The sequence below is a fragment of the Corylus avellana genome, chromosome ca2 (genome assembly GCF_901000735.1).
Source record: "Corylus avellana chromosome ca2, CavTom2PMs-1.0".
In the NCBI taxonomy this organism is placed as follows: domain Eukaryota; kingdom Viridiplantae; phylum Streptophyta; class Magnoliopsida; order Fagales; family Betulaceae; genus Corylus; species Corylus avellana.
The window spans coordinates 2,859,059-2,873,142 of NC_081542.1; the positions used below are offsets into that span (position 1 = coordinate 2,859,059).

General features: G+C 35.2%; 2 protein-coding genes across 2 annotated transcripts; one reads left to right on the forward strand and one right to left on the reverse strand.

The window, feature by feature from the left end:
• Positions 1-32: 32 nt before the first annotated feature.
• LOC132171422 (kinesin-like protein KIN-14R) lies at positions 33-2,723 on the forward strand. The gene is made up of 8 exons (XM_059582733.1): positions 33-243; positions 326-363; positions 549-712; positions 861-1,112; positions 1,201-1,266; positions 1,509-1,583; positions 1,678-1,746; positions 2,056-2,723. The coding sequence occupies exons 1-8, from the start codon at positions 41-43 to the stop codon at positions 2,515-2,517; spliced, it is 1,329 nt and encodes a 442-aa protein (XP_059438716.1). The 5' UTR covers positions 33-40; the 3' UTR covers positions 2,518-2,723.
• A 7,719-nt stretch (positions 2,724-10,442) lies between these two features.
• LOC132171487 (dof zinc finger protein DOF5.7-like) lies at positions 10,443-11,905 on the reverse strand. The gene has a single exon (XM_059582809.1). The coding sequence runs from the start codon at positions 11,630-11,632 to the stop codon at positions 10,646-10,648; it is 987 nt and encodes a 328-aa protein (XP_059438792.1). The 5' UTR covers positions 11,633-11,905; the 3' UTR covers positions 10,443-10,645.
• Between the last annotated feature and the right edge of the window lie 2,179 nt (positions 11,906-14,084).

Below are 14,084 nucleotides of genomic sequence, written 5' to 3' on the forward strand. Positions count from 1 at the left end.
TCATTATTGATTGGCCATACTTTTCAGCATGCTTTGTATAATGGTAAGAGCAAAGAACTTGGTGAATGGGGAGTGCACCAAAAGCAAGCTTTGGCTTGTAGATTTGGCAGGTAGTGAGAGGCTTGCGAAAACTGATGTGCAAGGGGAGCGCCTGAAGGAAGCACAAAATATAAATAGATCACTTTCAGCTCTTGGAGATGTCATATCTGCTTTGGCAACTAAAAGTAGTCACATCCCATACAGGTATGAATTACATCTTGCCTTTATGTCATTCCTCTATCATAATTCACATTTGATTTTAACAATGTTTGTTTTTCTGTTTCAGAAACTCCAAATTGACACATTTACTTCAAGACTCATTAGGTAAATTTGAGTCAGTCGAGATATAGGAGTGTGTTTTTGTTTTTTAGAGGTGTAAGAAATTTGGCTTGTCATGTCCATGCTATCAGTATCAGAGTGTAGAAAGGCTAAATTATCCTTTGAGCTTTTGATCTTGCAGGCTTAATTGCTTCTGCTTCATGTAGTTGTTATATATATGTGTGTTGCAGGGGGGGACTCCAAAACTTTGATGTTTGTACAAATCAGTCCTTCGGACCAGGATTTGGGTGAGACTTTGAGTTCTTTAAATTTTGCATCTCGGGTTCGAGGGATTGAGTTGGGCCCTGTGAAGAAGCAGATTGATACTAGCGAGCTTCAAAAGGTGAAAGCTATGGTAAGTCTTGTGAACTCTACTTCGATTTTTTGTTCAGTTCAAGTTTAAATATCTATTTTCCTACTCTTTTTTATTTTTATTATTTTTTTTATAATAGCAGCAATGATTAAGTTTTATTTTTTAATTTATTTATTCATTTTCATAAAAGCTTGAAAAGGCAAGGCAAGAATCCAAATCCAAAGATGAATCTTTAAGGAAGCTAGAAGAGAACTTACAGAACCTAGAGAGCAAGGCAAAAGGCAAAGATCAGTTTTACAAAAACTTACAGGAAAAGATCAAAGAACTTGAAGGGCAGATTGAGTTGAAGACAGTCATGCACAGCCAGTCTGAGAAACAAGTTTCGCAATTATCTGAGAGAATGAAAGGGAGAGAGGAAATCTGCAGCAATCTCCAGCAAAAGGTTGCTTTCCAATTTAATTATAGTAGATATCCTGCTTCCTTTTTGTTTTTTGCTAATTTGGCTAATTTGAAATTAATTTCATCTAAAGGTCAAAGAGTTAGAGATCAAGCTTATAGGACAACAGCAGTCAGAATCTGCATCTTTCCAGCAGAAGGTTAGTGTACCAAAATTTTAAAATCTCTGTTTTTTGAACACAAATAATTTGGTAGGTGGTAGCTTTTATTTTATTTTGTATCAATATTTTTCCTTGAAATCAAGTCTTGAGGATAGTAGACTTCTACTATCACACTAAAATCTCTGTTCTTGGATGTTCAGAATTTGGGTTATTTCTTGTCAACCAATTGTGATGATGTCAAAAGAAAAGCTGGAATTGCTAACCAATATTTTACTAAGCAGGTTAAGGAGCTTGAAAACAAGCTCAAAGAGCAATTGCAAGAGTCAGAGTCTCATACTATCATCCTTCAACATAAGGTTGTAAAACAATTTCACTTAGTGGTGTTGGTGCATATGTTTATGAGCTAATAGAAAGTCAAAATTAACGATGTTGTATGCCTGTTTACTTCAGGTGGATGAGCTGGAGAGAAAGCTGAAAGAGCAGGAACAAAATTCAGAGTCCGTCTTACTTCACCAAAAGGTCTTCTTTTCCCTTTAATTTTGAATAAAAACACTGTGATTGAAGTATATCTATTAGCTAATTTTATTTTACAATTGAGTTTGTTATGAAATATTTCTTGAAGAAGTTTCATTGTGTTACAATTTTTATCATTATTTGAAGAGCTTGAAACGATCATATATTATTCTAATTCATGAATCCATGATTCTTTTCCAAATAAGAGAAGATTGTATACGGGTTTGGATCCCGGTCATAATATCATTCATTATTTCATTGCCATGGCCTACAAGAAGGGAATTTGAAAATAATCTATTTGACATGTTATGGCAGATTAAGGAGCTTGAAAACAAGTTGAGGGTGCAAGAGCAACAATTGCAGTGTACTCATGATTGCACTGATGCAGTTAGGGCTACTCCTAATGAAGGAAAAACCTATATAAGAGATGAATTCATGAATGAGATTGAGCATCGTATTCTGAGAAGTTCAAATTCAGTAAACCGCTCAATGAATCAAGGGTCTGTAAGAGGAAATGATTCTCTCCATGAGACGAGGAGGAAAAGAGAGCAGTTGAGAAGTGCTGATACAGAGAACAATATATTTGTACCCTCTTCTTTAAATGATACCAAGGCTACTAGGAAATCTGATCCACCTAAAATTTCAAGGGTCATGAGAACAACAAAGCTAGTCACTGCTGCTCAAGGGCCCTTGACTCACAAGAGGACTAGCACCAGCAGAGATCAGGCTCAAGGGGTGAAGGAGAGGGATGCCAAGAAGAAGATTTGGTCTAGATAGTGAAGCAAGCTCAACAGAAGTGAACATGTTCCATATGTCGACTTCCTTTTTACATTTTTCTTTTAATGTTGTTATGTTACACATGCCTTTCTGTATTCAATATCATATTCTGTACAATCATCAAGTGATAGTTGAATTCTATTGTCAAATCCAAAGAAGAAATGAAATTCTTTTGTTTGTTTTTTGAAATATACGTGCTGCTTCTGAGTATCTTTTAACCTATCTTATGGAGCTTACATCGAATGGAGGACACAAGTACTACAATTCTGTTATAAATTAACGTGGCAATCTACATGAGTGTCAAGCAATGCCACATGAATGAAAATAATAATAATAATAATAATTAAAAAATTTTAATTGTTTAGTGGCTGACGTAGTAACCACATTGGTTTGTATGAGATTAATAATAAAGAAAAATGCTAAAAATTATATTTTTATTCCCCAATGCTGGTGTGAAAGTCTAAATCAATCCTTAAATCAGTTTTTTTTTTTTCTTTAAAAAAAATAAAAATTGTAGGGAATACTTTCATGCATTAAATGATAAAAGGTTATGAAAGAACCATGGATGAGGAATAATTCAGAAGAAGAAAAAAGATGTATTTTTTTATTCCATTTGAAGAGCAAAAGGGTGCCCTACAAATGACTTAAATGTATTAGACAACAATGTTGGTGGTCTGTCATATGCATAACATAGCATTAATCAGCGGAAGTCAAACCCCCTTGGAAGATTTTCATTTTCTTTTTTCTTTTTGTTTTTTTAGGTAAGCCTAGGTGGGGGGAAATAATGTTAGAGATGAAGATTTTGTTTTTGTTTCTTAATTAGGTAAGCCTGTAAAACGGCAGAGCTGCAACCTTGCACCCGCTTTATGGAGCAGGCAAAAACACTACTATGATGGCTAGAAATGCTCAACGTGTTAATTTGGGCAGACAATCTCATTCCACAATTTAATTATAGGGTAGGTGAGCTTTGCAAACATGTAACTAAGTGATAGTACTTTAGGTACTGGGAATTTTTTTTCAAAAATGCTCGGGGCACTATAATTTTTATTAGAATTTTTTTACAAATTGACGTGTTAGTTTGTAATTGGAAGAATGTGTCATTGACAGGTCGGCCATTAACTAACAATTTTACCAATTATGTCATTTCGTAAGAAACTTTGTAGTAAAAGTTGAAGTATCCTTAGTAGCATGAACAACGGTCCTATCTCTCTATTTCATGGTCTAATTTGATTTTATTTTTGCATTTAACTGTGTAAATAATGTCATATCATTTTAACATATTTGTCACGTGCCATTATCTATGCATGTTGTTAGATACAATATTATTAAATTATGACCATAAAATAACTCATTTTCATTTCACTGGCCACTCCAAAAATTTGAGTGGTTAATTGTAATAAATGTAACCTAAAAACAACAACTAATGTTTGCTATATCCGTGAAATTTGCTAATAAATTATAGTGGACAATATCTGCCTCTTGCATAATATAAATGCCTTCTTAAATGTGTATAAAACATAAATGCATACATCTATTTATGCATTACTATTATCTAATATTGTTACCTTTCCTCGCTCCAATATATATATATATTACAACAATATATTAAATTTGAAAAATAAAGAAAAAGGAAACGCAGAAAAGGCTAAAATAGAAATGATGAGAGGATGGTTTTGGTGGAAGGTGTGGGGTTGAAATGTACGTGGGATCCCCAAAGAGTAAGAAGAGGCCAAAAAGGGTGATGGGCATGGAAGCATTTTTCTCGTTTTGAAGAGCTGAGCTGCTCCCACCATTGAACACGTCATGGCAGACACATCAAAACAAAATCTATTTGATGAACAAACGTTATTATGCGATGATGACATTTTTGATTAGTTAATTGCACAGAGAATCTTCTGATTATCTGAGTCTTAGATACACATGCACGCATATATAGCAATTTGTTTATATTTTGATTGATTAACCTCCGTTTGGATCATCTAGGTGGGGACTTGATTGATGATATATATGGTGACACACACCAAATGCTAAATAGTACTCATGATTCTAAAAAGTTTTAATTTATTAATTATAATTTTGACTAGTCATTTTAAATATAGCTTAGATGTGAATATTTTTTTTCTTCTTCTTATTATTTTTTTTTAAATCAGGAAAATGGTATCAAAATAAGACTTTGATCTTGGGATCTCTGGGTTTTCAGCCCATTCAATGCCCAAAATGGTATAAAAACTAATTAAACTAGTAATGTCATGTGATTTTGTAGCGTATGCATGAAAAATTTAGTTATATAACTAAGTAACTCTAGGGATGAGTATAATACATATTTGGCTAATTAATACTAGCTTCTTTTATTCGTGACATGATATATGTTATATCATTGATTATCTAAAATGCTTAAACTAATAAAAATGGATGAATTTTATTAATATAGTGATCATAAGCCGTTCACCAGGAGAGGATTTACAATAGAAACACGAGGTTAGAGATCGAGTTCACCGAGTTGGATCTAGCGAGACTCTGATGCTCAATTTAGTTTAGTAAGAGTGAGAGGAAAATTTGGCAGAGCAATGATAAGGCTAATTTGGCGTATCTTCTCCTATTCATAGGTTGTCATCTCTGCTTCTTTTTTTATTTTTTTTCATTTTTCATTTTATTTTTTATTTTTATTTTTTTATTTATTTTTTTTTATTTTTTAATTTTTATAGGGTTTTGTGAATTGACATGGAGATTGATTTCTCAAGTCATGAATTGGGGGAGCACATGATACACTACAAAAACTGAGAGAATTTTTGACCAGGAGTTTTTGACGTGCGGTTTTTGACGTTTATCAACGGTTAAAAGGGGGGTGTCAAAAATTTCAGATTTTTGACGTGTCTACAATGCCACATCAAAAACTTTTGACGTGGCAACAATGCCACGTCAAAAGTTTTTTGCCACGTCAGAAACCTTTTTTGACGTGGCAGTTTTTAAAACGTCAAAAAAAATTTGACATATTAGAATTGCCACGTCAAAAACCTTTTTTGACGTGCTGACACTCAGAACGTCAAAAATCAAAAAAAAAAATTGATGGTTTTTTGACGTGTCATGCCGTGTGTATATATATATATATATAAAAGAAATGATTACAATATTCCTGATATTTTAATCCGATTCCAATACAATATTTCTAATATCCAAATCCGATTCCAATCCGATTCAATACATAATCCACGTACATAATCCAATATCCAAAAACATATACAATATCCAATATCTCCATATATATATATATATTCTAAAACCCTAAACAAATCCACACACACACACACACACACACACACACACACACATATATATATATATATATATATATATATATCCACATCTAACTAGAAGTAGCCATCGAGTCATCTGAAAATGCTAATATGATTGTAATGAGTTTTACCTTTCCTATACCAAAACATAAAGAATTTACAATTAAACTTAAAAAAAAAAAAATGTGAATTTCACATGCAACAATTGCAATATTTTTCAATTCAGATTCAGAAATATCCAAAAATATTGTTATACACATTCATACATAGATAATATTCAACAATGAGCAACAAAATCATTTAAGAAAAATCTAGAATGAACTGATTCCAATTACCTTGCAAGCACACCCAATAGCCAAAATTTCATATACAAAGTTCACAAATATCTTCAAACTGCCTCAAATAATTCAATTCTGGCCTAACCAACACAAAGTCCATCTATCAAATAACCATTCAACTAGAGATTACTCTAACTTAACTGGAAGTAAAGCAAGCAAGGCAAAGTTATAATAAAATATTGGCCTCGTTTGATAACGCTTATTAAGGAAGGTTTTTACTTTTTAGCAAAAAAGTAAAAGTATTAACACACAACTTCAAACACAAAACATTCTAAACTACTTTCACATTTACATCACATCAAAATATTTTTTGAACTTAAAAGCAAAAAACATCCTCTAAAAAGTTTTTTTAAATTAGCTCAATTATAATGCTATGGTTACTGTATTTATGGCCTAAACATGAAACTCAAAATCCACTTCCAACAACCACACTCTACTTAGAAGTAGCTCAACCACAACAACCCACCTCATAATTTCTTTCAACATTCTTCCAAGAAACTCAATAGTGTTCATAAATGGTTGCCCAACACAAAGCTCAAATTTATAAAATCAAGTTAAACTAGACTTCAAACTTCTAAGCAAGTTTCTAATATAGCTACTAATAGTTCCAGTCCACCCATTAGCAATTTCAAGAACATACTATGAGGTTCAAAGAAAGTTTCTATTGCTTCCATAGCCACCATAAAAACAGCTGCTTTCACTAAGTTTAGCAAAATTGCCAAATTTAACTCAAAAATCTCACATTTAGTGAATCCCATGAAATCCAATCAAAATCCACATAATCCAATATCCAAGTTTATATATCCAATATCCTATCCAATATCCAAGTTTATATATTCAATATCAAATATATATAGCCAATATCCAATACTCAATAATATATATCCAATATCCAATAATATATATCCAATACATATCCAATATCTAATACATATCAAATTTTCAATACATTTAATACGTATGAAATTTCAACACAACTTCATTAAACAAAATTTCAACACACATACTACATTCCAACACAACACATAACAAAACATATATATACATCGAAAACACGTTCTAACACAAGGCAAAACAAATATACAATAAAACACTTCTGGAGTATCTACTAGAAATAAGTTTCAATTAGTCTCAACAAACATATAGTTTGATCTAACTATATACAAAACAATAAACAATAGTATGTATATAGAACTTAACAAACAGTGATGATAAATGATATGCGACGCCCAACTCAATTAGCAATTAGTTGACTTAGCTCTCGGAGTGGAGAATTAGTTGTTGGTATGGCGTTTATGTTTTAGCGATAGTGTACCAAGATCCTTGTTGGCCTTTTGAGACGTTGCAGGTGATCATCAAGCCTTTTAGGCTCATTTGTTATGGGTTGTCGGCCTTCTAGGCCCTTTTGTTATGGCTCACCGGCAAGGGCATAACTAGGATTTGGAGTTTGAGGGTTAAAACTAAAAAATTAAAAAAAGAAGGGAAAACTTCATTTTGGCCCTTTGAACTTCCACTCGACTTTACAAATCCCCCTTGAACTTCGAAATCTCTTATTTTGAACTCTTGAACTTTTAATTACTCTCAATGTGGACCCCTCCGTCAGATTTTAAATATTACATGATGTTTATACCCCTGACTTTTGTATAAAATTCCAACTTCTAAAACTTTTTTATTTAAAAAAAAAAATGAAAAAAATGAAAATTAAGGACATTTTGGTCTTTTTTGTATTTTTAAGGGCTAAAATTAACGGAATGGTTTTGATTGAGAGTGATTGAAAGTTCAGGAGGCGAAAGTGAAGTTTCCCTAAAAAAAGAAAAAAGGTGTGAGGGGGGAAGAGAGAGAGAGAGTAAAATTCGAATTTTAAAAAGATTATAAAAACATTTTTAAAATTTTTTGAGGAAAACAAGCCTCTCTAGGCTCCAAGCCATCATATGGTTCCGCCCCTGCTCACCGGGCCTTCGGCCAATCAGTCCTTATGCGGCTTTCGGTGTGACTTACTATGCCCTACAATATATAATTTTCCAATTTTCTGAATGATTTGAGCTATAGTAACTGTTTATAATCATGCCAATTTTGATTATGGGTCGTCAATAAGGAGGTCCTTCAAATTAGATGATTTAATTTATATTAAATGCATCTGGGCAAAAAAAAAGCTTTTTTCCCCTACACCTACAAAAGACATAAATATGTTCCAAACCTCAAACCATACAAAATGGAGGAGTTTGGTATGATCGGTTCCATGCTATTTAACGTGTGTCAGCAAGGCATGCAATAACTTTAACTGCATGCGGCTTTTGTGGTCAATTTGGCATGGGTTTAGTTCCTGTTGGATGGCTGATCATGATGAAACCATCGATGTGGATGGGTACGTAAGGTGGATGGGTGTGGGTTGAAGATGAGAAGCAGCGTAGAGTTTCTCATTAAGTCATGAGCTTCTTGCAGGGTGTAAGTTGTAAATGACAGTTGATACAAACACAAGCAGTCGAACAAAAAGTTCCCTCCACTGAGTCTATATCACGTTAATCACGCAGCTTCATGTTCAGTTCTCGAGCCATCTCTCTTTCTCTCTCCAACAAAAGCCTAAATATCAATTATGATATAAGACGGAAAATTTGACTCCACATATCATATATTATATGCTCATCTCCATATTAATTAATTTAACTGGAAAGAAACCCATATCCTGATATACTGTATACAAGTTGCAAGGATAAAACAAAGACAGAAATGATTGCCATGCTTTTGACGAGGTTCTGTCATCTGTGCGCGCGTGTGCGTGTGAGAGAGAGAGAGAGAGAGTGAGAGATGGTATGAAAAAGCACCAGCAAGAGGTTAAAATTAAGGATGGGGGACCTAGCTATCATATACAAGGGAGGGAGTTGGCTATATATACACGACCTCCTTAGCTTCATAAAAACCTAGGAATGTTGCATATATATATATATATAAGATGTCTCGAACAAATATAGTTGCAAAAAAAAATGGGGCATCATGGAAGGATGCCTGGCGGATGTGATAGCTCACTGTATAGAATGTCAACTTTCAGGCATGATGTGGGCCAAACAGATTGGCCTTGTTACAGGCTGTGGTCACTCAGTTACAGGTAATATATAGTGGCGAGACTTAGTTCTTTTTTTTTTGGGGGGGGGGAGAGCATTTTGAGGACAAGGAGAAGAAATGTGGTAAAGTTATAAGGGGATCGGAGGAAGCAGAAAGCGAGCTATATATATATATACACATGACAATGGTAACTATTCTAAGAAGAAGGAGAAGAAGAAATCCAATTAGTGGAGGACAAAAAAGCTTAATCATTCATATGAAAGTTCATTTGCATTGTTCTACATATAGGCCAAAGCAATATGATATGGTGTTTAATAATTGAAACAATTGGATGGACAAGCTTTTTTTAATGAGATACAGAAGCAGCTTAATGCTAATCCTTTTCAAGATTGTGGGGCCTGTTGTTTTTCACAGAAATAGTGAAAGCAAAGAATAAAGATGACAAAGGCTGCAAAGGAATCACAATGAGATGATGCTCTTGCTCAGTAGCAATTAGCACGGATGGGGGGTGGGCTCACTCTCCAACACACTAAAAAGCTAAAACGGAACACATTTTTTTGCCATACAAAAAAAAAAAAAAAAAGAAACCCTAAGCTTTAGATGCCATATTTCTCATTCATTCAAATGTTGACAGTCTTTCATTCAATACACTTTCAAACCACCACTTTTTCAGACAGCACCAAATCACATCATAATGGACCTAATTATTACCCTAGACTGCGAGAGAGAGAGAGAGAGAGAGAGAGAGGCTCTAAACACTGCAGCTAGGCCTAGGAAGAGGCTGAGAACCGAATGCCTTACCCAGCTATTAGCACTAATTATCTGCTTGTCTTAATTATTAGTAATTTTAATAAATAATTTTATATAAAAAATTGATAACTATCAATTGTTGTGTGGCTGAGCAGGCTGAGACTCAGTTGGTTGATAAAGATATAGAGAGGCAGACACACAGACTGAGAGTTACTGGATTCAGACTGAACATAAAAACAAATCAAAGATATGGTATTAAGGGCCATATAATAACAGCTACTCCAAAGTCCACCACAGATCCCAAAGAGATTTTGTGGAGAAGAGAAGAGCATCATCATCAACCCTTGAAGAACATATTCAGCCACCGACATATATATATATGGCCAACACCAACACCCATTGCTTTCACTTGATCATCCAAAACTAGTATTAATTTATTTGCTACCATAATCGGCAATATTGGTCCTGCATTTACATGCAAAAACAAATGGAGCATCGACATTAATTAGCAACCAAAATAAGAACTAATATATATATATATAAGCTTGATTATTATCTCTTTTTCCCAACTTCAACATGTTGATCTGCTGCACTCAAGAGAAAAGAACAAGAAACAAACATATACCTAAATGATCAGTTTTTGATAATTTCACATTTTCCCTATTAATTTTCAACATCCTCTATCATCTAGGGCAAAGCGCTATATTGTTGCAAGTCACCCCATGTTTGAATTCCATTCCAGCTGCTGCCGTTATCGTGGCCGCCGCCGTTGCCGCCACTGTTGGTCGGAGTAGCGGTCACCGGCCCATAAGAGTTCCCAAAGAACCACTCCGTCGCTATCTGATCGCCACCTGTACCTTCCCTCCTTGAATTACCGACGCTGCAAGCCTCCGGTTTTGAAATCTCCAGGTTCTGGAATACAATGGGTTGCGGTTTTTCAAGAGCATTAATGTTTTCTTTGTGACTCTCTCCGCCACCAATTAGCATGGCGAGCCGCTGCTGCTGAAGCTTCCAGTGCAAGTCCTGGTTTATAGTACTCAGAGACTCGATGGAAGAAGCTATATTGCTGTGAACGTTCATGGAGCTCGTGTTCTGAACTGCAGGACTGAAACTACCGCCGGCGGTTGCCGAAGAAAGCGGATAATTAAAACCCATCAGAGAATTAGAGTTTCCCGATGGATCGAGGGTAAAACAGGAAGGACTAGTACCCGAAACGTCTCCAAATGAAGAAAAGTGGTTGTAATTAATAGGAGTTGTTGGAGGATGAAGTCTAGGGAATGATAACCCACCAAGCTGAAAATCCATGGCTGGGGAAAGCCCATGGAAGAACTTCAATCCACCCATCTCGGAAGATGAGGCTGAGTCTTTGGAGTCGGCGCCGGAGAGCCTCGAAGATGACTTGACCTTCTTGTTTTTCCGGCAACCGCCGCCTATGGGAACGTTGCGCAAAGCCCCGCCTTTCGTCCAGTACCTTCTACAAGTCTTGCAGAAATGCCTTGGCTGCGTCAGGCTGTAGTTGTTGTAGTAGCAGAATTTGGTGTTGGGTGAGTCGCATCGTGGGCACTTTAGGCCTTGCTCTGGTGGCCTCGCCGTCGCAGTTTTGCGGCTGCCGGAGCCTTGGCTGTCGTCTCTGACAACCGACTTCGCCGGAATGTTGTTATCCGGTGACATCATTGCAAGAGAGAGAGAGAGAGAGAGAGAGAGGGAGAGAGAGGGATGTGGGGGAGAAATTAGATGTGGATGTTGTGGGGTTTGCTCAGTTTCCTTTTGCAGAGGCAAAGATACTCAATTCAATGGTTTCATGCTTGGGGGTGAGAAACGGAGGGAGGGATGCTGATGGATGGGTGCTTGTGATCTTCATCAAAGACATAGATTGGGATGTTTGGAAAATAATATTTATAAATATATATTTCTGGTAGAATAAATAAAGTAAAAGGTTGCTACTAGCTAGCCTACTACATGAGAGAGAGAGAGAGAGAGCAGATCTCAGTTAGAAAAGGAGTCGGTCTATATATATACAAGAGGAGAGATAGGAGAGAGAAAGAATAGAGACAGGGAAGCAATATGATCTGAAACTGAAGTGGCAGAATGAGAGATCCACAACTACGACGACAAAACGATTGGATAAAAAATAGTTCTTCATGGTCGATCATGAGAAATGTTGGTCGTTGATCAATCAAAATAAACTATCATATATGCCATGTACTGAAATCAGGAAAAATGGATTAGGATATATATAAACAAATTGTTCCTTTAATTGTGTATATATTGTGAGTGTTAAATTTGTGAAGGTGGATGGCTCTCGAAGTGAGTTGGGTCATGATTGCATCTGGTCCAACTCTCTTACACGAAATGCTTTTGAATTTGTGAAGTGCTAAGCCAATGTGATACATGTTCATAACTCATTAGACACGTGGCTAGGAGTATTATATCTTTTACTATAACTTTTCACATGGTGTAATTAGTTAGTTACTTGTTAATCATTTCACCAATTAGGACCTTCACATCAATTTATTATAAGGAAATAAAGTACATTAAGAGTTGTAGTGAACTTTTCTTACGATCTGATATGTTAATTTATAATTGGTGAAATGGTTAAAAAAAAAAATCTGATTTGCGAATCTAATTAGTTAGTAAAAAAGTTATAACACCTTGAACATTTTCCATTGGTGGAAGATCCATGGAGATTGTATTGTGAATACTAAATTCTTCATTAGATAACAGCTATAATTGTGAGTAATTAATATAAATTAATTTGTTAGGTGTAATAGTGATATTGGATATATATTATGCTTCGAAATTCGGGTTAATTAAAACATCATCACCCCATTCTCATTCTAGACCATAACAACTAAACAAATTGCAACTAGTAAACAATTATGTATCTATTAATGTTAAATTACCATTTTCTTAAAAATTTAAGATTATAAGAAGTGAATTTAATTATTTAATTATACTCTAACACTCCACTTCACATGCGATTCAAACTCTTTTTTAATAGGTGATGCCCAATACGTAAAATATTTAATTAAAATTAAAGGTAAATGACAGAGTCAATGTTCAAATTTAGAACCTAATTCTAATATTAAGTTAAATTACAATTTATCTCAAAAACTTAAACTTATAAAAAAAAGTAAATTTAGTCATTTAATTATATTCTCTAACCATTAATCTCATGGAACTCATCTAGCTTATTCTTTTCTTCTTTTTCTTTTTTGCCCAATTACTCAAAGAAAAAAGAGGGTATATATATATATAACCTGCTTAGCCAGAAAATAAATCTAGCTAGTACATATATAGGGATATATAGAATGAAGCATGATGCATGAATGTGGAGGCATAAACATGCATGAAGAGGGGTTGGATATAGAGGGGAGGGGCATAGTAGGAGGGAGTAGGGGAGTAGTAGTAGGGTTAAGCAGAGAGTCAGTGAGCTGCAGCAGCAGCAGCACCGCAAGCAGCAGTGGGGCTCTGCCACTCACTGCACCTTTGTCTATTCCTTCATATGTAATGTCCCTTTTGAACCAAAGTTAACCCCACTCTACTTTACACACCCCATACACAAACAAACACGCGTGAAAGTGTGAAACTCCCTTTCCCATCTCATTAACTCTTCTCATAAACCACACATAATTAATTAAGCACAGAGACACAGTAATTCATAGCCAAACACGCCGCTGATTTGGGCAGTGGAGCAACAAAAAGAAGGTGGTCGACTACTGATAATATTGTAGCTCAGATTATGCGTTCTGAGTAGCCAAATTTGTATAAGCAGTACGGGGAAGAAAGCTTTACTCCATTAATGAGCCTTAATGACTTGCCGGGGGCTCCCCCCAACGTTTTAATCCTCGATCTACACCGTTAACATGAGTCAGGCATGCATGCAGAAGGAAAGTACATCTGTGATGAAGATATATACTCTTTCCCATCAGTTGAACTTAACATGTTTTAACGGTCCCGATCATCGATCCAGTGTTTGTTTGTCTTCTTGTAGGTTGGCTCATTAAAAAAAACATTTACTTTATGGGAACCATGGCAAATCTAGTTTTACTGTGTGAGAGACAGGAAACGAGATTTTGTTTGAGCCCATTTTTTCTGCTATTGAATGTGGCAAGACTACTGGAGA

Excerpts from the sequence above, each read along its gene's own strand:
- LOC132171422 (XM_059582733.1), top strand. The coding sequence starts at position 41 with ATGGTAAGAGCAAAGAACTTGGTGAATGGGGAGTGCACCAAAAGCAAG. Across the intron at positions 364-548 it reads TTTACTTCAAGACTCATTAG|GGGGGGACTCCAAAACTTTG; the intron begins GTAAATTTGAGT and ends TGTGTGTTGCAG. Across the intron at positions 1,584-1,677 it reads CTATCATCCTTCAACATAAG|GTGGATGAGCTGGAGAGAAA; the intron begins GTTGTAAAACAA and ends TGTTTACTTCAG.
- LOC132171487 (XM_059582809.1), bottom strand. The coding sequence starts at position 11,632 with ATGATGTCACCGGATAACAACATTCCGGCGAAGTCGGTTGTCAGAGAC.